We start from the raw sequence: 25,606 nt of genomic DNA on the forward strand, positions 1-25,606 counted from the left end.
AAGTGCTTCCACTGCACTGCACATATTTAAACACTGCTACAGGTCCATGTATCTACAAATAGTAAAATGCATGAGAAAACTGGCTGCTACTTATTTATGTCCAATCAGTGGCCTGAGATGGAAGAAACAGAACTTGGAAAGAATATACAGCCAGTTCATGTAACAGAAGAACTAATGCTTTCTAAATTTTATGAATAGGAAGGCCAAGCTTAATTAATCTTTTGGAACCAGGGTCTCACTAAACCTTGGCTGGGTGGGAACTCACCATGTAGGTCAGGCTGGCCTCAAATCTACAGAGAGCTGTCTGTCTCTGCCTCCTGTGCTGGGATTAAGAGTGTGCCCAGGAGACTAGATTTAAAGTGACTCTATTACTACTGATGACCGAGTAGTACATGAGTTGATGAATTTATTTAATTGGGAGCTGTGAAGACACTTCTCAATGATGCTCACTAAGACTCAAAGTTCTGCCAGGTCATGTGGTGGTACATGCCTTCAATTCTAGCACTTGGGAGGCAGAGGTTAGTGGATCTCTTGAGTTCTAGGCCAGCCTGGCCTATAGAGTGAGTTCCAGAACAGCCAGGACGACACAGAAAACCCCTGCCTTGAAAAACCAAAACAGTAACAACAAATCAAACCCCCAAAGGGCAAGAATGGCCATATGTCAAAAAAGGACTGCTACTATGAGAATGTGCTGCTGGATGGCACTGAGAAGTCATTGCTGCTGTTTTTGTTAGAGTGATCCAAAAGAAGTCTGTGAACTAGTCAGGAAAGAGTCCCACAGGATGTGCTTCCAGAGGCAGAACAGGAAGAGAAGCCTAAGTGACCTAATGTTCAACAGGAAGACTCAGGGACATCCTCTATATACAGACAGCTGACATCCCATGATTCTGTTACTATTGTGCTTTACTACACAGGGGTAATGGAATAATCCTTGGGGGTTTCCTTCTCTCTCTTCTCTCTACACCTCCCCTTCCCCTGCCAAGATCTTACTATGCAGTTTTGGCTGGTCCATAATTCATTATGTAGACAAGGCCCACCTGCCTCTCCCTGTCTCTGTCTCTCCCTGTCTGTCTATGTCTCTCCGTGTCTGTGTCTCTGTCTCTCTCTCTCTCTGTCTGTCTCTGTTTCTCTCTCTCTCTGTTTTTTGAGACAGGGTTTCTCTGTATTGTTTTGGAGGCTGTCCTGGAACTAGCTCTGTAGACTAGGCTGGCCTCGAACTCAACAGAAATCCGCCTGCCTCTGCCTCCCAAGTGCTGGGATTAAAGGTGTGAGCCACCAACGCCTGGCTCTGCCTCTTTCTCTTAAGTGTGGTGAATATAAATGCATACTACCACAATTAACTTAGGACAATTAAAAAAAAATCCATAGGATTGGATAGATAGTATAATTGGTAAAGTGCTTGCCACATACAAGCATGACTTGAATTGAGACTCTTGGCATTCATGTAAAAGCCACATGTGGCAGTGCATGAGTCTCAGTCCAGTACTGGAGAGGTGGAGACAGGGAGATCCCTGGGGTTTGCTGGCTAACTAATTTTGCTGAATTGGTGAGTTCTAGGTTCAATGAGAAACCCTGTCTCAAAACATAAGGCTAAGTGCTGGTGAGATGGCTTAGTGGGTGGGGGTGATCGCCACCAGTCCTGGGACCCACTTGATAGAGGGAGAGAATTGACTCCTGAAAATTATTCTCTGATCTCTACAAGTCATGTGTGTGTACATTTAAAAACAAAAAGTCTTAGCTGGGTGGTGGTGCACACCTTTAATCCCAGAACTCAGGAGGCAGAGACAGGTGGATCTCTGTGAGTTCAAGGCCAGCCTGGTCTACCAAGCGAGTTCCAGGACCCAAAACAATACAGAGAAACCCTGTCTCAAAAACAAAAAAAATTCTTTCTGTAAGCATTGTATTTTCTATTGTATGGGGTTCTGATTAGTGACCAATGCTGGAACTGAGAGATATTTTTAAGCTCTGGAGCCAAACAGAAAAAAAAAAAAAAGAATAGAATAAAATAAAACAACAACAAAAAATGCTATCCTGATCCCTGCTTGCTGGCTCAGATTCTGCACTCCTTCCACCTAGCGAAGAATACTTTCAACTCCCACCTGCCTTTTATCTATCATTTGTATGGCTACAGTGGAAGCCCAAGGTTTTCTTGGATTTGTCTGAAGTGTGTCACCCTGGTCCCCTCATCATTCATACAGCCTCCTAGGTCTCAGGCTGCTGCAACTAGTCTGTCTTTAAATCCTCCCAACAAAATCCCCAGCGAGGCTGTTCAGTCCAAGGTTTGTCTCTGGCAACTCCTGCTAACTGTTGCTTTAGTGTGAAGGGTGTGCTGTTTTCAGCTCCATACACAACCATTTTTAGTAAGTCATGAAGCTGATTCCTGTGTTCACATGTGAAACCTTCATTTTACTCTACTACTCCCCGTCCAGGCTGGAATCCTGAGAATCATTACTGAATCAATCTACTTTCATACCCTCATCTATTAGCCAGAGTCCTGCCAATTTGTCTCTTTAAAGATTTCCTAAATCTGCTAGGCACGGTGGCACATGACTTTAATCCCAGCACTCAGGAGGCAGAGGCAGGCCGATCTTCTCCAGATCAGCCTGTTCTACATAGTAAGTTCTAGGGCAATTATGACTATGCATAGATCCTATCTCAAAAAACAAACAAACAAAAACAAAACACATCACACCATTAACAAACCCAAACCCATCTCCCCCTTCAGTGTCATGATCCCTTGAGGCTCTGTAACTGTAGCTTGGACTACTGCAATAGTTTTCGGTCCCCCCCTTCCCCCGCCCCCCCCTTTTTTTTGTTTTTTCCAGACAGGGTTTCTCTGTGTATCTTTTGCTGTCCTGGAACTCACTCTGTTGATCAGGCTGGTCTTGAACTCACAAAGATCTACCTGCCTCTGCCTCATGAGTGCTGGGATTAAAGGTGTGTGCCACCACTGCCTGGCACTTCTTTTCCTTGTTTTCAGAGAAGAGTCTTTCTTACCTAGTCCATTCTGGTCTTCAACTCACTGTATAGTATAGGTTCCTTGAAGTTCTACTATAGAATACTGTCCTCTGCTAGGCATGGTGGTACACACCTTTACACCCAGCAGTTCAGAAGCAGAGGCAGGCTGATGTACACAGAGTTCAGGAAAGCCAGGGCTGCATAGAGAGACATTGTTTTATTCCCACCCCCCACAAAAAAAAGCTGTCCTCCAAGAGCACAACAGCCTCCACTATTTCCGAGTAGCTGTGAATAACCCCAGAGGATGCTAACCTGTGATTTCAGTTACTCCTTCACCTTCTTCTAATTTCTATGTAACTGTGCCCACATTGCAAGTAAGACTACTTGCAAAGGCTTGAGAGGTGTAAGAGTATATAGAACCACACCCTGAGGAGAAAGAAGCAGGAGGATCTCCGTGTGTTTAAAGGCTAGCCAGGGTTATACAGTTGAGACCCTGTCTCAAAAAACAAAACAGAAAGAGAAAAAATATACAGAGGTGAGAAGCCTAACATGAATGGGTAGGCTTCATTTATTCAGCTGCAGGAAGTAGCTTCTCAGTTGAGACTTTTGCTGGGATGGCTGTTTTGGGATTATCTATGCTCTATAAGCAAGCCCAATATATTTGTTCCCTAATTGGTCCTTTCTAGGGTGAGTAGATGTTTACTCCCATCTCCCCAGGGAAAGTTTACATGACAACTTGTTTATTCTTTTTGAGACTGTTTTTCTGTGTAGTCCTAGCTAGATCTTACTTTGCAGACCAAGCTGCCCTGGAACTCACTGAGATCCTCCAAGCTTCTACCTCCTGAGTGCTGAGATTAACATAGTATTTATCAGCATACAATAACTTTCAATCCTGTTGCTTTCACCTCCTAAATACTGGAACTGTGGATGTAGGCCACCATGCTTGGCTCTCTTTAACTCTAGCCTATTTTTTTTTTTTTTTTGTTAAAGATACTTGCCATGTAGCCATCAACTCCAAGGCATCTGGGCCTAATACTTGTTTAGGAGCATCTGATGCTAGGTCAGATGAACACTGTGCAGCTCAGCTCCTCTATGAAATCTCCTCACTAAAGCCAACAGACAGTAAAACTTTCACACCTGACTCTACGCCAGAGGACATACAAGGGAGAAACAAGTTTGACAAGACCATGAGAAAGCCGTCAATGTCAGAAAGTAATCTGTAGCCAACTGTCTTTGTCAGAAATCACTAACATGGTAAGCTGTGTGAACACTTGGGAGACAAAGATGGGAAGATTTTGGGTATTGAGGCCAGCTGGGATGTGTGGTGAGCTCATGGGAAAAGTAGACCTTCTATGGACCTGATCTGCTTGCAGTTCTTTTGAGACAATTGGAGGGCCACGAATCCAGCAACAGACATCACAGACTTACTGCCAAATTTTGTAAATGATGACATTGGCAAATGCTAATTAAGAACTAAGTACTTAGGGCTGAAACACTCGATTCCAAGGACAGATTTGCTTGAAAATATACAGGGCATTAAACAAGCACAACAGACAGACAAAGCAAGTATGGCAAAATGTTGATGGTTATTGCATGTTTATTCACCATTATTTCTAATGTAGATACCTGAAGATTGTGTGTTGCTAAGTATCCTACATCAGTCTCACACATCTAAGCAAGCACTTCATCATTGAGCTGCACCACCAGTTGGATGCTTAAATATTTTCATAATATACAAGTGAATTTTTAAAAAAGCAGATGGGGTTGGAGAGATGGCTCATGGTTAGGAGCACTTGTTGTCATTGCAGAGGACACTGGGTTTGATTCCCACCACCTACATTTTGGTTCATAAGCATCCAAAACTCCAGCTTTAAGAGATCCAAAGCCCTTTTCTGCCTTTCTTGGGTATCAGGTACGTACAAGCGCACATTTGTACATCATAGCTTTCATCATTACAAAGTTAAGATATATTTTACTGATTCCCATTGCTGTAACAAACTTCCTGAATCTAGGAAATTAATAAAGAAAATGTTTATTTAGTTTATAGTTCTGAAAGTTCAAGAACACAACAATGACATCTTCTTGGTTGAAGTGAGGATCTTGATGTCTTACAGCATGGAAAAATACAGAAGAGATCACAGGGTTATCCCTCTTCTTTGACTGAGAGGATCTAGGTAGAGCTGGCCTTGAATTTGCCATTCTCTTTGTCTATCTCCCTATGGCTGGGATCACATGCATGCACCATCATTCAGGGTGCTTTTGTTGTAAAAACAACAACAACAACAACAACATTTTTTTTGTTTGTTTTTAGTTTTGTGAGAATGTCTTCTTACTAAATACATACAGCCAAGGCTGGTTTTGACCTCTAGGCAGTCCTCCTGTTTTTCTTTGCATACGACAGCAAGTACTCTACCACCGAGCCACATTCTAGTCTCAGTTTAAGTTTAATGTTTTTTTTGGGGGGGTGGGTGGGTGGGTGGTGGTAATGGTAGTTGAAACAGGGTTTCTCTGTATAGCCTTGACTGTCCTGGAACTCAGCAATCTACCTACCTCCTGAGTGCTGGGATTAAAGGGCATATGCCTCCATTACCTGGCAAACTTATTCTTTTTAAATAGCCTATTCTGATGGGACTCCCTTGGTTCTGTGAAAGCTATATTAATCTTGTCCAAGGGTAGTACCCCTAATTACCTTTTGGTAGATACCACTTTTTTTGGGGGGGGGGGAATCAAGACAGGGTTTCTCTGTGTAGCCTTGGCTGTCCTGGAACTAGCTCTTTAGACCAGGCTGGCCTTGAACCCAGAGTTCTTGTCTCTGCCTCTCAAGTGCTAGCATTAAAGGTGTGCCCTCCTTACTCCAAGAGATCCCACTTATTAAAGGTTCTGCTACCTCAACATACAAAATTAAGGGCAAAGCTTCAGCACATGAACCTTTAGGAGAAACACTTGTTATACCAAAGCCTACTGTAAGTTAGGCGAATGTTCTCAGCCCTCCACACAGTTTTGCTTTGCATGTGTGTGTTGTGTCTATATTTTTGAAACAGGGTCTTACTCTGTAACCCAGGGTAGTCTCAAAATCATAATACTCTTCCCGCCTTAGGCTCCTAAGTGCTGGAATTATAGGTTTGTGTTACCATACCAAGCTCAGAATAGTGTCTTGCCAGGGCACCCAGACAGAGCAGTACCTCATAGCATTTCCCTGCGTACACCTTAAGCTTTCTTATTTTTGCTACTTGGCAACAGGAAGGATTCCCCAAGTTAAGGAAGGGCTACATGGTGAGGGGGGCAAACTAAAGTTACCTAAAACCAGTACCCAATTCCTACAGGCGCCATTTTTTTTGAGATAGGGTTTCTCTGTATTGTTTTGGAGGCTGTCTTGGAACTCCCTCTGTAGACCAGGCTGGCCTCGAACTCACATAGATCCACCTGCCTCTGCCTCTCAAGTGCTGGGATTAAAGGCGTGTGCCACCAATGCCCGGCTCCTACAGGCATCTTAAGAAACTGTAGTCTCCACTGACTTGATTCTCCTCATAGGTTATTTACTTCTCTGTATGGCCTGTACAAAGAATGGGCCTAGGAGAGCAGTATGCCAGGTACACTGCTGATGCCTCATCTGGTACAGAGTAATCACAGCTGTTGTTCCAGATGCTACTCTTATTGTAGCAGTAAACAGCTCCTGGCAACTGGCACACAGCTACTGATATGGAAAATGCTTTTATTCTTTTGGCCAATGGTAGAGAATAGCAGCTGACAAGGATCTTATCTGCCACACACCAAGGCAATATACCAGTCTGTGACTCAAGTGACACACAGACAGGTCTGACCTGATGAATACAAGTAGAGGTGACCTAGACAAGCTGATACGGAACAGTGGCGGGTGTCATCTCTACAAAGTTCTGGTGGTTGGGAGGCCAGGTCTGCATCAGGACAGTCTTCCCAAAAGCAAGTGTGTGTTGTGTATCTCTATCGACTTTCACATACAGTGAAGCATATTTGGGAGGCAATTTTGGATTCTGGAACTGATAGACACCGTATTGGATGGTCTACTCTGATAGGTCTGCTGATCTAGAAGGTCCTGCATACTCCAGGTATTTAGGTCCATCAGAAGCAAAATGGGAGTGTCTACTCTAAAACAATTACAGACTCCCTGAGAAATATCCATGGCCTGTTGGCTGCATGGCTGGGCTGTTGGCAAGATTCAGCTGCTTGATATTGAGGATCAAGCTCTCCATTTCTTTGGGGACTGCACGGCAAGGGTTGCTTTTAGCTTTTAGGAGCTATTTCACTCCTTGGCTCAGGGCCCCTCCCTCCAGCTTTAAAGGCAGCAATGGGAGATCAAGTTCTCATGTTCCCAAGTCCATAGTTAAAGCATATCTTGTCTGAAACTTGCAAGAAAGACATTCTAGTTCACATTGAGAAGCTCCCCATCTCAAGGTCCATGACTTTAAACGCATTTGTAAGGTCCCTTTGTTGTATGCAAGGAGAACATTATTAAGACACAGAGCACAACCAGAAGCCATGTGCCTAGGTCCAAGTCCCTGCTATGACACTTATTACTTGTGTGACAATTGTCAAGCTACTTGAGTTTTCCTTGCCTTGACTGCAAAGTGAGGACAATAGGACCTATCTGTAATACAGGCCCAGACTTCTAACTACCCCAAATGTCATTCTCCACTTCATCTTCTAAGCAACAGAGTCCTATCTCCACTCTCTATATTTAAACAGAACATGAAGTCATTCACCTAGAGGCCATATATAGTGCCAGGCTGTATATTACTTCCAATGTGAGGAAAGGCTGCCTGCCTAATAACCAATCCCCTTTCTTCTTTCCTTTGCACAACCACCCAGAGGAGAGCACCACACATAGGGAGTGAGTGGGGAGTCAGGACACAGCCCAGCCTGCCAGACTGGATTCTTTATGAAAGAGACTTCTCTAGCACTTAAGTGACTGCCATTTTCACATGAAACTGCTGTCATATAGGAAATACCACATAATGCTGGTTATCAATATTATCGATACGGTCTTTTGCCTTCTGAAGGTTGGCAATTCTACTTACTGTCTCAGGCTGCCAGAAGCATATCAGTGCAATCTCACCTATGAAGACCTGTTACACCTGCTTACTGGCTAGACAGTAAGGAGGAGGGGGTGGTTGATTTTTATCAAGCACATATAAACCAGACATTCCATAGATACCACCTGACATTTGAATAACTATAGTTTGTGGAAACAAAGAAATAGGCTCTGGGGTTAGGGTCCTGCCTAAGACTCCTCTGTGTAGGGATGGCTTGAGATTGCACTTCCCATAGGACCCTGTACTCCTTGCAGGACCAGTTCAGTCATCATATTTACTTACATAGATGTCCGGTACTTGATGTCATCCTTTTCGGCCAGCTCTTCACAGGTGAGGCCGTTATGCTCTTTCCAGAGTCCCTGACATTTCCTACAGGTCTCCTGGGGACAAAAGATAGACACAAAGACAGTTTCTGGTGAGTGGGTGCCACACAACTTCTATTAACAAAATGCCTACAAAATGGATTTCTTGGGGGGCTCTGAGCCTCTGAGAGCTGTGTCTCAAAGAGCACGGCTGCTTCTGAAGACAGTGCAGCAGCAGGAGAGAGGAGCATCAGGAGGTACAGGCTAGTCTTCAAAACACTGTGAGCTGTTTGAGGGTGTGTCTGTTAGGATCTAACCCTCCACAAATCTTCCAGCCAGACTCGAGGCATAAACTGTGATTAGTTTGGAATGTGATCACTAATGGCCACAGGTGGCTGAAAGGGGGTGGGTTGGAGTGGACTGACACAAAACTTTTCCTGTAGGTCTCCAACATCTGTCCCAAGATATGGTGTTATGTAGCCTTGGCTTGCTTGGTTTTGTTGTGTAGCTGAGGAATTATGATGAACTGCTTTTGTGTGTGTGTTTGTAAGTGGATGTTTTGTATACACTTGCATATCAGAAGAGGTTATAGGATCCCATAGGACTACAGTTATAGACAGTTGTGAGGTGCCACATGGGTGCTGGGAATTGAACTCAGGACTAATGGATCTTTGTGACTTCGTGGCCAGCCTAGTCTACGGAGCTAGTTCCAGGACGGCCAGGGCTACATAGAGAAACCCTGTCTCAAAAAAGACAATAAAAGACTGTGGCTAGGTATGGTGGTGCATGCCTTTAATTCCAGCACTCAAAAGCAGAGGCAAGTGGATCTCAATGAATTCAAAGACAGCCAGGGTTACACAGAAAGACCCTGTCTCTAGAAAAAGAAAAAACAGATCTTGTGACTATTCCAGGAAAGTGGCATAAACAACAGCTGGAAAATAGATGAGCTGGTGTTTGGATCCTGTCCTCTTAAACAAAAAACAAGAGCCACCCACCAGATGACAGCTTGAAAACAATACATGGCAGGAAGGCAGTACTTTTGAGCATTTCTGGTGAGCCAGTCCTTAATTCATGTCCTGTCTTCTTAAGAGAAGAAACCCCATTCTCTATGTAAGGCCCAAGCCCACAAATTAGCATGTCCACACTGGAGCCTGGTTCATGAGGGTCAAAGGGAAGTCCTCTGGTCTGTATTCAATACCACAGTGGTCAGACAATCAGTTATAGTCCTTAATAGTAAAGGGCCCAGGGGTCCCAGAGAATAAACCTCAATTGTATTCTGAAGAGGCACTGCAGCCAGACACTGAAACCCACAATTAAAATAAGGCCAGTATAGAGTACGACGGGCAGAGTTATCATGTGGAGCTTCCAGTATCATCTATTAAACAGTGTGTGCTAAACTGTAATTCTCTTCTCCCAAGCTCAGCTAGGCTTTGTTCCTAAACACCAAGAAGCTTCTGTAATGTGAAGACAATACTAGGGAGAATGAGAAATGCCAGAAGGTCATTTTGGAGGGCAGAACACCCTGACAGGAACTTACCAACACGAAGCACAGCACACTGTATATACCACCCAACTCAGCCAGGCCTGAGCTTTTCTTTCCTTCCCTTTCCTGGTGACTTCAGCCCAGGAGGAAGGAAGAAAGGGGCACAGGTGCTGGCTAACCTAGGCAACTCATTAAAGGAGGTGCTACCAGCTGCTGCTCATTATCATATTAGGAGCCTGCTGCTGAGGTCTTATGGGGCCTATTGGTCCTTGAAATACTAAGATAGCTTGCAATATAAAGAAAACATAAGAGGCTGGGGAAATAGCTCAGTTGGTAAAGTGCCTGCCTTCCAAGCATCAGGACCTGAAGTTCAATTCCCAGAACCCACATTAAAAAAGGCAGACATGGTAGACAGTACTTGTAATCTTAATTCTGAGGAAGAAGGGGTAGGTTGATCCCAAAGGCCCTATGGCCAGCCAGCCTACATTAATCAGCAAGCCCTCAATGAGAGACCCCCCACTTAAAAAAAAACCAAGATGGAGGAACACTGGAGATTGATCATTGGATTTCCATGTTATGTACATGCACACCCTCACTCAGAGTCTCCTCTTATACATTTTCTGTTACCTGAGTGTTTAACGAGCAAAACAAATTAGAATGTTTTGACTCAGGAGGCCTAGGTAAGGTGACTGTTAAATTCAAAGTCAGGCCTGTGGGAAGGGGGCATGGGGAACACGAGGAACTGGAGAGATGGCTCGGCTGTTAAGATCACTGACTGGCCTTCCAGAGGACCTGTTCAATTCCCAACACCCACATTGCGTAGCTCACAAATTTCTGTAACTCCAGTTCCAGAGGATCTGATACCCTCACAGATGCAAAAACACCAAGCACACACTATAAAATAATGCCAGTATAGAGTACGACGGGCAGAGTTATCATGTGGAGCTCCCAGTATCATCTATTAAACAGTGTGTGCTAAACTGTAATTCTCTTCTCCCAAGCTCAGCTAGGCTTTGTTCCTAAACACCAAGAAGCTTCTGTAATGTGAAGACACCCATATTCTTCAAACTAGGGAGAATGAGAAATGCCAGAAGGTCATTTTGGAGGGCAGAACACCCTGACAGGAACTTACCAACATGAAGCCATAATGGAAGAGTTCAAAGGCAGTATGTGCTACATAGCAAGTTTCTGTCCCTCAAACAAATTTAGTTTTAGATGAGTAAGAGAGCTGAATTTTCTTCTGGGAAACATAGTTTCCTCAAAACCAATAAATGTTCCTGGGCCCACAGCCTAGCATATTACAAGGGTCTCTTTGGTCTTCAGTTTGTGTTTAAAAAAAAAAAATCCACAGAAGACCAGAGAGGCTGTACCAGGTTCCACTAACCACTCTTTCCAGGCCATTGTGACTGTGACTGTATTCCAGATTCAAGCCTATCTCAGAGTCAGATTGATTGATTCTTCCAGCTAAATCTTACAACCTGCTCTCTAGTAGATAAGAAATTGCAGCCACAGCTCTAGTGCAAAGACTTGTTATCCCACCTAAATCTAATCTGAGAATTTAAAGTTTTCTATTGTCATCTAAGGTACACACACAGGCAAAAAACAAACAAACAAACAAACAAAAAAAAAACAAAAAAACACCCCACAACAAAATCCACCAACCCCAGTCAATTCCCTGATACCTCCAAGTGAAAGATGAGACATCTTACTACACTAATGCTTAGCCAACTCTAGGGACCACAGTGACACAGGCTTTCAGGCAACCTGTGTTCTCCAGGTGTTTAAGATGCTAGTCTTCCACACTGCTATCCCCCAGAGCCATGTGGTTTAAGAGCCAGAAGTTCTAAAAGGACACTAATTTAAGGACACTGTGACAGATGCAGGAAGCTGTGAAAAATCAATGTACTCAGTTAAATCAAAGCCTGGGCAGATTCAGTTTCTTTTCCTGGAGGAAGTCTTTGGAGGCCCCAGAGACTTCTCTTTCTCACAGGCAAGAAATAGGTAACACCAGCAAGAGCCTGATCCTCATCTCTAAAAGTTCAGAAGCTACCTAGTTCAGCAAAGCAAGTAGGACACAGTGGCATGAGGTGACATAGTTTTGATGCATACTCATGTCTGCCCAGGGTGAGGGTGGTGGCAGCATGTGTACATGATGTCTTTGTGTCTGTGTGTGTGTGTGTGTGTGACAAGGGTCTCTCTTACAGAGTGTTGTGGAGTATTATTTTAAGGGGTGTTACGTTTGTTTATTCATGGGGGAACATCTGTTTAAATGATGCAAAGATGAAAAGCTGTGATTCTTTGCCTGTCTAAAAGACCTGATGGTCTAATAAAGAGCTGATCGGACAATAGCAAGGTAGGAGAAAGGAGAGGTAGGGTTGGCAGGCAGACAGAATAGGAGAGAAATCTGGGAAGAGAGGAAGGAGCAAGATAGAATAAGGAAAGGAAGATGTCAGGAGCCAGCTACACAGCTACACAGCCAGGGATAAGAAGGAAAGAAAAGACAAACAGAAATAGAGAAAGGTAAAAGGCAAAAGGTAGATGGGATAATTTAAGAAAATCTGGCAAATGGAAGAAAATCTAGAAAATTGCTTAGCTTTGAACTTGTGACACTAGCTGGTTTGAAACATATGGTGAGTGGCACAGGATGAGGGCTGGTCTGAGTCAGGGCTGAGGTTTCTACGATTTGTAAAATGTTAAGGCTGTGGCAGTGGGCAAATGAGACTCAGTTTCTGCTGTCTTGGAGCTTATGTTTTATTTGTTTGTTTAGTTTTTTGAGACAGAGTTTCTCTGTGTAACAGTCTGTAGACTTGACAGGCCTTAAAATCAGAGATCTGCCTGCCTCTGCATCCCTAGTGCTGTGATTAAAGGAGTGCACTACCATGGCCTGGCTGAATGTAGGTTTTAAGGAATCCAGTGCTGTCATGTAGGCAGGCAAAGACACTGCAACAGCCATAGCCAGTCAGCCCAGTGGCTGGAGAAGTCTGTGGAGGATGAGATATTGAGGCTGAGCATGGAAGGTGAGCAGGAGCTGGCTGGCTAGTGATAGGAAAGTGCAGAGAGGGGACCTGGGTTAGCAGGCGCTGGTGCAAAGACTACAGGAAGTCAGGTGGAGTGGGAGGGAAGTATGATTTGATGGCTGTACTGCTAGAGGTAGTGATGTTGGTGAACCTGATGCTTTTTTCTGGCCTCTCTGGGGTCCAGCATGCCCATGGTGGGCATAAACTCAACCCAGGTTCACATACAAACACAAACATATATTAAAAATATTTTTAAAAAAGGAGGGTAGGCAATACCCCAGATTTTTGGAGTTAGAAACAACAGATGCTAGGTACTGAAAACGCAAAGGTTTCCCCAAAGGGCACTTTGTAAGGCTGGCTTACAGAGTTGTCTGGTTTTTTGTTTTTGCTAGATTTAATTTTTTTCATTTTTAATTACAAGTATCTGTGATACTATGTGCACAAATGCAGGTGCTGGGAACCAAACTTAGAAACTTAGGTCCCTTGGAAGAACAACAAGTGTGTTTAATTCATCTCTCCAGCCTCAGGTCCTCCTGTTTAATCTTCACAGTAACTCTGTGAAGAAAAGCCTGCACCATTAGACCTATACAGGTATGTATTTAGAAGTAAATGAGAAAGGAAGCTAAGAAAGTCACATTACTTGGACAAGACCATGGAACTCAGACAATTCAGCCAGGCTCCAAGTAGGCTTGCTCTTTCCCACTCTCTGTTCCCACTGCTTCCCTGTGTGGTATTTGCTGGCAAGAACAGGCCATTGTTTAGCAGAAAACTCGAGGCACAAGGCCATGAGATAAGCTGTAAGGTTCCAATGGAGTCTCGTGTAAAGAGGCCACAGATGGGCAACTGGCAAGGCTGCCCAGTTGCAGCTGTGCAGGATGGAGCTTCCTGAATGAGCTTCCTGGAGAGCTGAGAATGACCCAGTGAACAGCACAATGGAATGGGATCAAATATGAGGCTACCCTTTCTTTCAGATCATCATAGGAGTCTGCTAATCAGAGTATCCTTAAACTGGTCACATGTAAGGAAGTGGCTATCCTTCTACCTTCAGTCACTGTGCACATCTAGTGGGGCAACAGAAAGATGTATGTACACACAAAAACAGGCTCAATGTGTGCTTTCCACACCAGAGCCAAGGATCAGTTAGTCATTTTCCATGGCTGACCAGTGATGGATCCTTCCTGTGAATACTCATCAGTTGTTTCTTCAAAAGTGGCTGGGACTCTGACCATTAGGATTTTTAAAATTTTTATGATTTTGGGAGTCTCACTATATAGCAGACTAGCTTATAGTCCACAATCTTCTTGTGTATGCCTCCTGAGTCCTGGGACTTCAGTCACCTGTCACTGTGCCCAGTTGTTAGGATTTGCTGATGATTATGATTATTACTGTCACAGAATTGGGTCAAAAGTTCTGGTTCAGAGTGATATTCAAAATGGCAATGACTTCTGCACTGAAAGGAATGAAAACATTTTCACTTGTCCATTCTTGCCTATTTATCAAGTGTTAATGAATATCAAGCCATCTCACTTTAGCAAAACTTTGGTATGTGTGGAATGCACACTTTTCTATACTAGTTCAAAACCCATTTATAATCTAGTAGAATGATTTCACAACCTACCAAAGGGGGTTACAGTTCTTTTTGGGTTTTTGGGTTTCTCTGTGACTTTGGAGGCTGTCCTGGAAATCCAGGCTGGTCTTGAACTCACAGAGATCCACATGCCTCTGCCTTCCAAGAGCTGGGATTAAAGGTGTGTGTGTCACCACTGCCCGGCAAGGTTGCAGTTCTAAAATTCATAACTACAGGGACTTTGACTCACAACATCCTATTGTATGGAGCCTGTGTAATAGGTGGATACCTTTGAAAGGTCCTGAAAATGTCCTGAGTCATGGCCTCTTCCTTCCTGCTCTTTTCAAGGCTATGAGAACTGAACCTCTAGGCACAAAGCAGAGGCAGGCAAGACTCCAGCCTAGCAGGGGTGTGGCTCAAGCCTGAGCATGTCCCCTTGAAAGGGCAGCCAGCAGGTATAAGTTCTTTAGCATGACTTATGCAGAATCACTATGAGGAGACTCTAGCCTCTGTCTGTTCTGGGTGCTTCATACTCCCACAGCTTGATTCTCTTGACTAGTCTCCTGCCTCTCTCCTCCCAGCTCCCTGAGACATCACAAGACATAACACCTTGGCTTCTGCACATCTTTACTTCATTACAGGCCTTCCCTGCTATCCATCTCATGACTGTAAACTACAGCCCTGAACACTAACCCCGATAAGTACCTTTAGTACTTATATCCTGTCTTATTTGTATTTCACTTATTTAATGTGTCATCTCCCTCCAGTGTAACTTCTGGTGGACACAGGGTTGATTTATTCTTTTATTCCCCAGAACAGGACTTGGAGTGCCTAGGAGGAACTCAGATGTTTGTTTCTAAGCTTCTGTGTAAATGTCCAATTGCCAGGTTTTGCATGTTATCTGCTTAAAGGGCATCAAAGAAACCAGACTTAGGTTTTAATCACTTCTGGGGAGATTGATGGGTTTAATTTGAAGTAAGTTCTGATAAAGGTAAACTGAACTGTCATTAAAGCCAGGAAGGCTTTGCTAGCCACTTACCTCAGAACTCTGATCCCAGCTGTACAGAAAGAAGCCAGTCTCTGTGGCCCTGATTGTCTAAGGGTCCAGTCTTCAAAGCAGGGTAGAAACCTATGTGCTCTTATAACCTCTTGTCCCTAGAGGGCAGTGTTAGGACAGAAACTCAAATCTTGCTTCTTTCTATCCTATGGAAATAACACTGAGTGTTTCCTTTACTGAGAAGTAGTGCAATATGTATCCAGTACATACATACTTTAGATTTAGTGTGTGTTTATGTAATTTTTTAAAAACTAAGGGCAATCCTTTCCTTCAGAAGTACTTTCCTGGAGACCAAGAGAAAACCAGGATCATTGTAAGATTTCACATTACTTGGCTGGCCAAACCCAGGTTGAAATTTCTGAGAGATGGTAGCTTTTCAAACAGTGAAAAATCCCTACATATAGAACACCACTTCCTGGAAAGGGGTGAGTAGTTTGTCAAGTACCACTTTTTAGAATGAGTGGTAAGAGAGCAGGGATATGTAACTCAGCATTTAGGAAACTGAGGCTCGATATAAGGTGAACCTGAGTTACAGTGTGACCATTCTTAAAAACACGCATGTAATTGGGCAGTGGTGGCCACAACTTCAGTCTCAGCAGCAATTGGAAAGCAGAGGTAGGTGGATATCTGAGTTTGAGGCTAGTGAGTTTCAGGACAATCAGGACTATACAGAGAAACCTCATCTCAAAAAAAAGACTACGATGACGAGGAGACGTACTATAATGAAATATAAGCCAAGTGCCCCAGGAATTCAAGGAAAGAACACCAGCTTTTTCCAGGTCATCAAGATTTCCCAGATGCCCTGATATATGAAACAGCTATGCCATTAGTAGACACAGAGAATGTGGACATTGGCAAGAGGCTGCTGGTTTTGGCCATAGGTACTGGCTATTCAGTTGATTCTCTATACTCCTCACTCTAGCTCTGGATCCCACCGCTGTCTCTTCAATTCTCACTTTATGCTAAGCAAAATGTTCACAGGCTAATATAGATTTAATCATTCAAAAATAGGTTTAAGAAAGGACCTGACAGGGCTGGAGAGACGGCTTAGCAGTTAAGACCACTGTCTGCTCTTCCAGAGGACATAGGTTCAATTCCCAGCACCCATATGGCAGCTGACAACTGTAAGTTCTGGAAAACACCAATGCACATTAAAAAAAAACCAAAACAAAAAGGAAAAAGAAAGTAACTGAGGCTCATTCTTATATTGAGAAGTCCCTAGGATCACTGGTAGGGGGAGGGAGGAATAGAAGAATACTGCATGAACACTAGACAGGACAGAAACAGGGGCTTAACTATGGTCAAGGATCCAGTAATGTGGTAGCAAGTGGGGGACCTCACTAATAACAGACACTTCAAACTAAAAAATAAACATCACAGGGCTTGCTTCTGCTCACTGCTTGAGCTATTCTGGGCTTCCCAGAATTTGCTGGAAATCTTGGCCTGATAGGAGCAGCTAGCAAACTTAGCATGTCCCTGCTCAGCCTCAACTGTCATCCCAGGAAGGAAGGAGATGATTCAGGCCAAGTCACAGCAGTCTGTTCCCTCAGGAGAAGCATACAGTCTACATTAAAGCCATGCTACACCAACATTATAATGAGCAAAAGAAGCAGAATAGGAACCACAGCACAGTCCATCCTACAAGAGAGGCACAAGCACAGAAGCTCACTTTTTCAAGATACACTTCTAAGGACATATAGAACATTTAAGCGGGTTTAAGGGGAGTGGGTTGGGAGGTAGCTAAGTGGTACTCGTTTAGCATATGCAAGGCCTAGGTTTGCTCCCTAATACCAAAAACAAAAAATGAAACTTAACAAACCCGAGATGGGTATTTGTTTTGGGGTAGAGGTCATGATTAACTCAGATATACAATCATTTTTGTATTGGCTCTAACAGCTATTGCTAGCTACATTTTCCCAATAATTTGAAAAGAAGTATGTAACTCTTAGGTTAGCCATGTATCAGAAACCAGGCATTACCCAATGGGGCATGAGGACAAAAAAGTATTCATTCTGGGGTTCAGTTTTCTGTCACCTTTCTACTCTGGTGAGATTTAGGGATCTATTTCATTGTCTAAAACTAAATTTTTATAGACTGTTAAGAAAATTAAAACAGTAGGAATTAGCACACACTTAGACTTGTCCTGCTACTGGAAAGGGAGTTATGGAGTTGTGATTCTATATTTCTCAGATGCCTGTACTAGATATTCTAAATATTAGCACTGTTAATTTTGAACTATTTGAGAATACATTCTTTTTTGTGTTTTGTTTTTCAAAACAGGGTTTCTCTGTATCCTGGTACTTGATCTGCAGAAAAGGCTGGCCTCAAACTCACGGAGATCTGCTTGTCACTGGCTCCCAAATGCTGGGATTAAAGGCATAGGCCACTACACCTGGCTGGGAGAACATTCACAGTGTTGGGCTCCCAATTCAATCTTTTACTTTTAATTAGTGGCTAAGGTATCAGGGTACAAAACTGGTTGTTCTGAGCTGTGACCTGGGGCAGCAGTTGGAAGTCCACCATGATATATGTGTGGTGTTATATGCCCCTTTGTGTTATCTGCAGACTTTCTATGCCTTTGTGGAGCCCTCATGACTGCCTTGGTCAGTCTGTTCCTGTTTTTAGTGGCATGTTTAGCTTAGCTCATACACTCCCACTTTCTTCCCACTGAGGGCTAGAAACTAGTGTAGGGCATTCAGCATGAATCTGAAACAAGAACATATATATTTGTTTGCCCATGGACTGTAGGTGAACTACCTGAAGCTTCAAAGGCTGGTCTGCTGAAGACTTGCTCAGCTTGGCTGATGACAAAGGCAAACTAACCTGGTTGACCCTTCTCAACCCGCCTGTCTCCACTTCCTGCTTTGGTTGGTGAGAGTAGGGAGGGCTTATTGTTGTCTCTGGCTGCAGGGATATGGGGCAATTGACTTCTCAGGAGAAGGAAGACAGATAGCATCTCTCTGTACCTAAAGGCAGGTCTAACTGCTTGGAGCATACTAGACTGGTTCTCACCAACATTCAACATGAGTCATGCCCTGGGAGCCAAGTGCATTGGTTTTCCTGGATCTAATCCCCAGGTATTCCTAAACTAATCCTAACTTCTTAGGGTCTATGCTCTTGAGTAGTTGACACTACTTTTAAGAACCAAATTGTTAAACAAAACAGAACATTACAAACAGGAAAGCATCAAAGAGATGGGCAATATCTTAGAAGTAAATGTCAATTTCTCATGCAGGGCCTGCAGTCTGTGGTCCTGTGTTTGGTGAATCAAAAGATATAGACTCAGGCCAATTACTTACCTTAGAGGAAACCAGTGTTGCTCAAAAAATAGCCCTATATCATGGCCACTGGTGATTCTACTCAAAACATTTCATTAACTTTTCATAGGGGCTCAGGGAGAAGAATGTTTTGTTTTTTGAGACAAGGGTCTCATGTGGCTTTGAACTTCTGATGCTCCTGTCTCTGCTCCAGAGTGCCAGGTAAGCACTTTACCAAACCAGCACATTTCCCATACCTAGGAGAGTTATTTGTGAAGAAAATATTGCTGTGCTTCATTTGAGGTCACGTGGAGTGTTTGGGGGATGTGCTGGGTACAGGTAGGGTCAGTGTCCAGGGTAGGGAGAGTGAGATACACCCAAAACCCTGTTAGAGCAGGACTTTCTGGAACAGTGGCAGGCAGCTTTGAGTCCATTCAACAGCCAGAACACTCTGGCAGTTCTTGGCTCAAATTCTGTGATCATGGATGAGTTAGAATTGCAATAGTCATATAAGATAAAACAATAAATTAGCTCCAAAGCCACAGAGAAACCCTGTCTCGAAAAACCAAAACCAAACAAACAAACAAACAAAAAAAAACATAAATTAGAAGCAGCTTCCTAGGACAGACTACAAAAACATCAGCTCCAACTTATAAAGAAATGAAATAAAGAACTGCTAGGCAAATATCAGAAACTGGTATATTAATTAGCATAGTTATTCTATTGTACAAGTGAACTTTGTTTATATTTAGGGTGGAAAATGTAAGAACATGGAAACACAGCTTCCACGGGTATAAAACTGGTGGCTGTAGTTCACAAGATTATTTTTGCTATGATAATGATTTCTGGAAGAACATGGAATAAAACTGGTTCTTGGAAGTGGGGTAGAGCACAAGCTTCTCATTGCTCCTCTGCCATGCGTGCCTACCACACCACCTCTGCATGCATCCTGAAGGTTGGCCAAGCCCCATCTTGGTTTTCTAGTGACAGTCTTTCACTTTAAGGACTGAGTTTTGGGGAAGAGGGAAAGTCAAGAGGGCCTGCCACTGGCTGAGTCTGCTGTTCAGTTACCCAACCATGACTCCACTCAACCTTTTGTTGAGCCTTTGGATAATGGAGTCTCTACTTCCCTTTTTCCTTTCTTGTGTGTGTGATGTGTCAGTGTGTTCATGCCATAAGCATTCAGAGTTTGGAAGAAACATTCAGGAGTAGGTTCTTGTCTTCTTCCTTGAGACAGGTACTCTTGTTTCTGCTATACTGGGTACCTCAGGCTAGTTACCCACTAGATGAGTTCCCTGTCTGTCTCCCATTTTGCAACAGGAGTGTGGAGATTACAGATGCTCACTATCTCATCCCACTTCTCATAGGTTCCTGGGATCAAATTCAGGTCCTCAGGTTTTTGCAGCAAGAGCTTTTACCTACTGAGCCATCCACCATCCAACTCTCCATTTCTTTCTGTTCCCTCAGTGTTTTATGAGAAACATTTTACTATTCTTCATCCTGGATGAAAAGATTGGAGGTAGAAGCAACAAGCAGAAGTCAGTTATGTTTTGCAGTCATGGGCTTTTAGAGTCCTAGTTTCAGGTATATTTTGGAGCTACTAACTGGGAAGTTCCACTGGTTTTCCTTCCACTTTTATTTTTGAAGTTCAAGTCCCCCTATCTGCTGCCCAATCTCCTGAGAGAGGAACAGAAACAGAATGTTGTGTGTGGGAGGACCTCAAGCTTTAGTGATGGAGACAGGCTGGAGTTCAATGCCTTGGATCTGCTATCTTATGGGCAATGTAAGGACCAGCTGAGGGTATAGCTCCTGGCACTCAGTATGCTGTCCAGAACACTGACCTCATAGAATGGCCTGCCTTTGCCCATCTGACATCTGTCTTTACCTCTCTGACAGTTCAGTACCAACAAGTCTGAGGGGTTGTTAGCTCACTCTTTCTGCTTCTCTGTAGAACATATTTGTGTGCTTCTCTTTCTGCTGTTCTTTGTTAGGGTTTCTAGAGCAGATTCTGTGTTGGCATAACACACTTGAAAACCAGTCCTCTTTCCAAGGAATGTAAGTACTTTAATAAATGCCCTGTAGTTTGGTGGGATAATATCATCATCATCACCATCATAATCATTATTATTTTGGTTTTTTGAGACAGGATTTCTCTGTATTGTTTTGGAAGCTGTCCTGGAACTCCCTCTGTAGACCAGGCTGGCCTCGAACTCACAGAGATCTACCTGCCTCTGCCTCCCGAGTGCTGGGATTAAAGGCATGCGCCACCAACGCCCAGCTGAGAACATTATATTTTTTGACAAGATCATTGAGTGATTTCAACAGACTGCACAGTCTGGGAAGCCATGGCTCCTATGGCAGGTCTTGGTTTTGCTGATCTCCTGATACCTGTTCTGACCAGGTGAGATCCCATTTTTACAGTCAGTAATTACAAGCAAGTAGTAGTTTCTTCTTTCATTTTCAATGTGGCTAAAGGACTAGCCAGAGTTCATGCAATGTTCACTGGGCTCCAAATGAAACAGAAGATCTTAATTTTATTTTTTGTTGTTAAGACACATTCTAATTGTGTAGCTCTGACTGGCCTGCTATGAACTCAGAGGTTTTTCTGGTACTGGGATCAAAAGTTTATGCCACCATGCCTGGCTCTGTTTTTTTTTTTTTTTTTTTTAAAGACAGCATCTTAATTAACTATGTAGGTCTGTCTGGCCTGAAGCTGAGATCCTCTGGCCCTCTGGCCTCTGCCTCTTGAGTGCTAGGATTAAATGTGTATGTGGCCAAACCTAGCTGTTTTTTTGTTTTGTTTGTTTTTTTAAAGATGGGGTTTTTATATGTAGCCCTGGCTGTCCTAGAACTCTAATGTAGACTGTTTTTGAACTCAGAGATCCACCTGCCTGTGCCTTCCAAGTTTTGGGATTAAAGGTGTATGCCACTATGCCCAGTACTGGCTGTTTCTTGAGTCAGGGTCCCATCATATAATCCTTGAATTCTTGATCTTCTTGTCTCGTCTTTCATTTACTAAAATAACAAGTATGTATTATCACACCTGGCTAAGACCAAAACTTTATATCAAACCCACAAAACGATGCATCTGGGAACAGTGCACCTTGGAACATCTTGATACCAACACAGGATTGTCAGGACAGTAAACACACTGGCCACAAAGAGCATGTGCAACAGGTTCACAAGTCACTCTAGTCTCCACTAATGTTTATAGCAAATAATCGCAGCCTACAAAAATGCTAAGTTGGAGGGCTTTGTCTGTTAAATTAAGTAGAAACAAGGCATCCACATTTAGCAGAATGTAATACCACACATTTAACAGAGTGCCTGGAAAACAACAACAAAATTTTTCTAGTTAACTTACTTCAATATGACTTGACTATGGATCATTTTCTGAGAACTGAGATTTTAGAGTTCACAGAATCCATGTTGAATAAACTTGTAGTTATGGTATTTAGTGTGATTGACCAGACCTACTTCAGCACTTACTGAATTCAAGCAAGTCAGACACACATGACAAGTAGAAACTCTGTCTCTGACTTTTAGTGGAGCATGGTCTAAATGCAAAATGCTGCACGGGAAGCAGTCATGTGAGTTGAAAATTTGTAACAGCAGGGGATGACCAGCAGCTACCAGGCAGGATGTGATTCCATGTGAAATCTGGTTGCATGTGTTATAGGCAAATAAAATATTGTTTATATTGTTGGTGAGGACCAAACATATTTGGTAAGATCCAAGGAATGTATGTTCTAGAGGCCCAGATTACCATCTCTGGGCATGCACTTTACAAACTAGGGACATTCTGGCAGACTGGAAGAGTGTGTCTTTGACTGTACACATGCTGAGCCACTAGCACCTAAATTGGACTTTGCTGTGGTCCTTACCCAGCTTCAAGCCCTTCCTGCCTCTTCCTTGTTCAAGAGAATGTTCTCCTCCTGCTCCTCTTTGACTACTTGGCCTCTCTTAAAAGTTACTGACACCAGCCTACACCCACCCACAAAACACTAGCCTGTACTGAAAGTGGCAGCAGGTTCTCCTCATGACTCACACACATCCTTGATCATTCAAACCAATGCAAGCAGAAACCACACAAGCCAGGAGAGGACTGGGTGCCCCTTAATGAGTTCTTCCCATTCCAAAGACACTCTGTTTCTCCCAGACATAAACTTTGAAATTTTATTTGACTTTAAAACAAAGATGGAAGTATAAGTGTTAACAGTAGGTAAAAATGGCAAGGCTCCAAACCAAGAGAAACTCTCCCACCAGAAAAGTTGTAGGACTTCCTAGCAGCAATTATAGCAGTGTTCAAGGCTGAGCAGGTGGCAGTTTCTTGGTTGCCTCTTGTCCTGTCCTGATACCCATCTGTTTGGCTGCCACTTCCCAAGGTGCTCTTAACACAAAGGCCACCTTTTGTGTGGACAGGCATAGCTGGGGGGAATCCATATACCACTAAAAAGAGCATGAGTGTGGGTGTGTGGGAGCCGGGTGGTGGTGGTGGTGGAGGTATTAGTCCCACCTGAGGTCCTATTCTGAAAGAATGACATTTCAAGCTTAACAATTGTGAAGAAAAGAAAAGATACCTAAACACCTGTTGAGCCATAACACACACAAAAGTCACTAGTCTCAGGATTCAGGCACTTCCCCTCTAGCCATTGTCCTCTGCTTCTAATTCCAGGCTGGCCTTGGGCCTGTGAAGCAGGTGTGGGCCCAAGTGAGATCAGGGGTGCGGATATAACATCATCCAAGGTCCATTATTTCCAGTGTTTGGGAGTAACAAAACAAAACCAAGACATATGAGACACGTGAAATGATCTGAAGGAACAGGGGAGCCTGATCTTGGCTAAAACACTGTACAGACTACATATATCCAGAACAGATTTAGGATAAATCTGATGCATAGCTTATAGTAACAATTCTTCTGCCTCAGCTTCCTGAGTGGGCAAATTATAAACCTATGCTACCTCACACAGTTAGCTTCATGAGTTCATTTTCTACTGGCAAGATCAAAGTGTTCACCTGGAAACTCTTCAGCCTCAAGGAAGGAGTAAAATCGCCCTTAAAAACCTTTTTTTAAAAGATTTTATTTTATATTTTATATGTATGGGTGTTTTGCCCACTTGTATGTCTGTGCACTAGGTGTGTATAGTGCTCATGAAGGCCTGAAGAGGGAGCCAGATCTCCTGGAACTACAGGTATGGATGTTTGTACGTCACCGTGTAGGTGTTGGGAATTGAATCTATGTCCTCTGGAGGAACAGCCAAATCTCTTCAGCCTTTGGCCATTCTTTTAGGAAGTTCTACTCTCTGTTGTATGGATAGTGTGGTCAATGCTACATGCTGTCATTACAAGTGGGCATGGGACAGGTGGCTCCCTTCCCTTTGAAGGTTGGTATCCTATCCCATCCCATTCACCTGTGGGGGTGGTGGTGATGTCTTTCTTGCTATTGTCACAAGTTCTCCTCTATTAAAAAAGAAAAGACTACAAAAATAACAGGAGGGATGGCATGCAGAGCCACTATTTGCTTGTTTATTGTTCAGTACAGGGTTTCTCTGTGTAGCACTGGCTGTCCTAGAACTTGCTCTGTAGATCAGGCTGGCATCAAACTTAGAAATCTACCTGCCTCTGGCTTCCAGTGCTGGGATTAAAGACTATACCATCCAACTACAAGACCACAATTTAAAGGCTAGCTTTTGGCAGATTATAGTAACAGTAAACATGTGCAGAAGCCCCAATATAAGCCTCCACTACATAATTTTTTTTCCTTGCCTGCTTTTCAAATTTAGCATCTGAACTAGGTCTGGGATTTGTCCCCCTCCCCACCCTGATTGTATTCTTTCTCCTGCACACTTTTCTTAGGTACACCTATCTTCTCTGTTACTGGTGCTTCCTCCCAGGTGAAGGTTGTTGGCTACTGGCTGCAGGGACTTGTGAAAGTCAGGTTTATGCTGGAATGCAGGTTTACTTGTGAGGCTGTAGGGCCACCTACTGGCTGCTTTCAGTAACTGTCAACAGTTCCTTAGACCAACAAAAATCTTCCTGTGTTGCTATACCACTTCTGAGGCTCTCAACTGATTTTCAACGTTCAAGCTCACTGAAACAGGCATAGAGAGCTATATAGTGCTTTCTATGGTGTCTTCTGTAATATAAATATTTTATTTACATTTTATAATGGGAAACAGTAAAGCTTGTATTAGGCTTAAAGAAAAACAAACAAACAAACAAAAACCCAAAATATTACTAGAAGCCAAAGGGGCATCACCATTTTACCAGCAACCTCATCTTGCAGGACAGACTCCATGGATTACTTGGTTTGGCCCAGAGCATGACTCTAGACAGAGCTAATTCTCCTTAACCACTTACTAAGCAGCAGCCCTGACTGAGCAAATGGCCTCCTGCCCTAGCCTCAGCTTCTTTATGTGTAAAAGGAGATATCAGGGATAAAGGAGAGAATGCATTCCAATCACCCAGCAAGGTGGCTGGCTCCCAGCATCAACTAAAAATGTTACTAACTAAAAAATGTTATCTGCTGCTCTACTGTTGCTGCTATCACCAGGCCAGCCTGGGCTTCTGGGTTTTCTGTTCTCCTAGCACAGTGACCCTGCTCAATGGGATGGGCTGGAGGTCACTTTTCATATAGATGGGGGATAGATCATGTTTCTGGACAGACCCAGCCTACAAGAAAGTGAGACCTGGACTGGATAGCTTAAAGGCAGAGGGAAACTTCCAGAAGGATATAGTAAGAGTACTAAAGAACTGCAGCTAAGCCGGGCATTGGTGTCGTTTGCCTTTAATACTAGCACTCAGGAGGCAGAGGCAGGTGGCTCTCTGTGAGTTTGAGGCCAGTCTGGTCTACAGAGGGAGTTCCAGGACAGCCTCCAAAACAATACAGAGAAACC

At 43.4% G+C, this 25,606-nt stretch overlaps 1 protein-coding gene across 4 annotated transcripts in view; it reads right to left on the reverse strand.

Moving 5' to 3' along the window:
- Window positions 1–25,606, reverse strand: part of Rnf216 (ring finger protein 216) — a 104,181-nt gene that overhangs the window by 17,131 nt on the left and 61,444 nt on the right. For all 4 annotated transcript variants that reach the window (XM_040751287.1, XM_040751284.1, XM_040751286.1 and 1 more), the window contains exon 14: window positions 8,310–8,407. In XM_040751287.1, coding sequence (XP_040607221.1) covers window positions 8,310–8,407 — 98 coding nt within the window. The remainder of the gene's footprint in view (window positions 1–8,309; window positions 8,408–25,606) is intronic.

Source organism: Mesocricetus auratus, unplaced genomic scaffold, assembly GCF_017639785.1.
Source record: "Mesocricetus auratus isolate SY011 unplaced genomic scaffold, BCM_Maur_2.0 Super-Scaffold_100008, whole genome shotgun sequence".
NCBI lineage: Eukaryota > Metazoa > Chordata > Mammalia > Rodentia > Cricetidae > Mesocricetus > Mesocricetus auratus.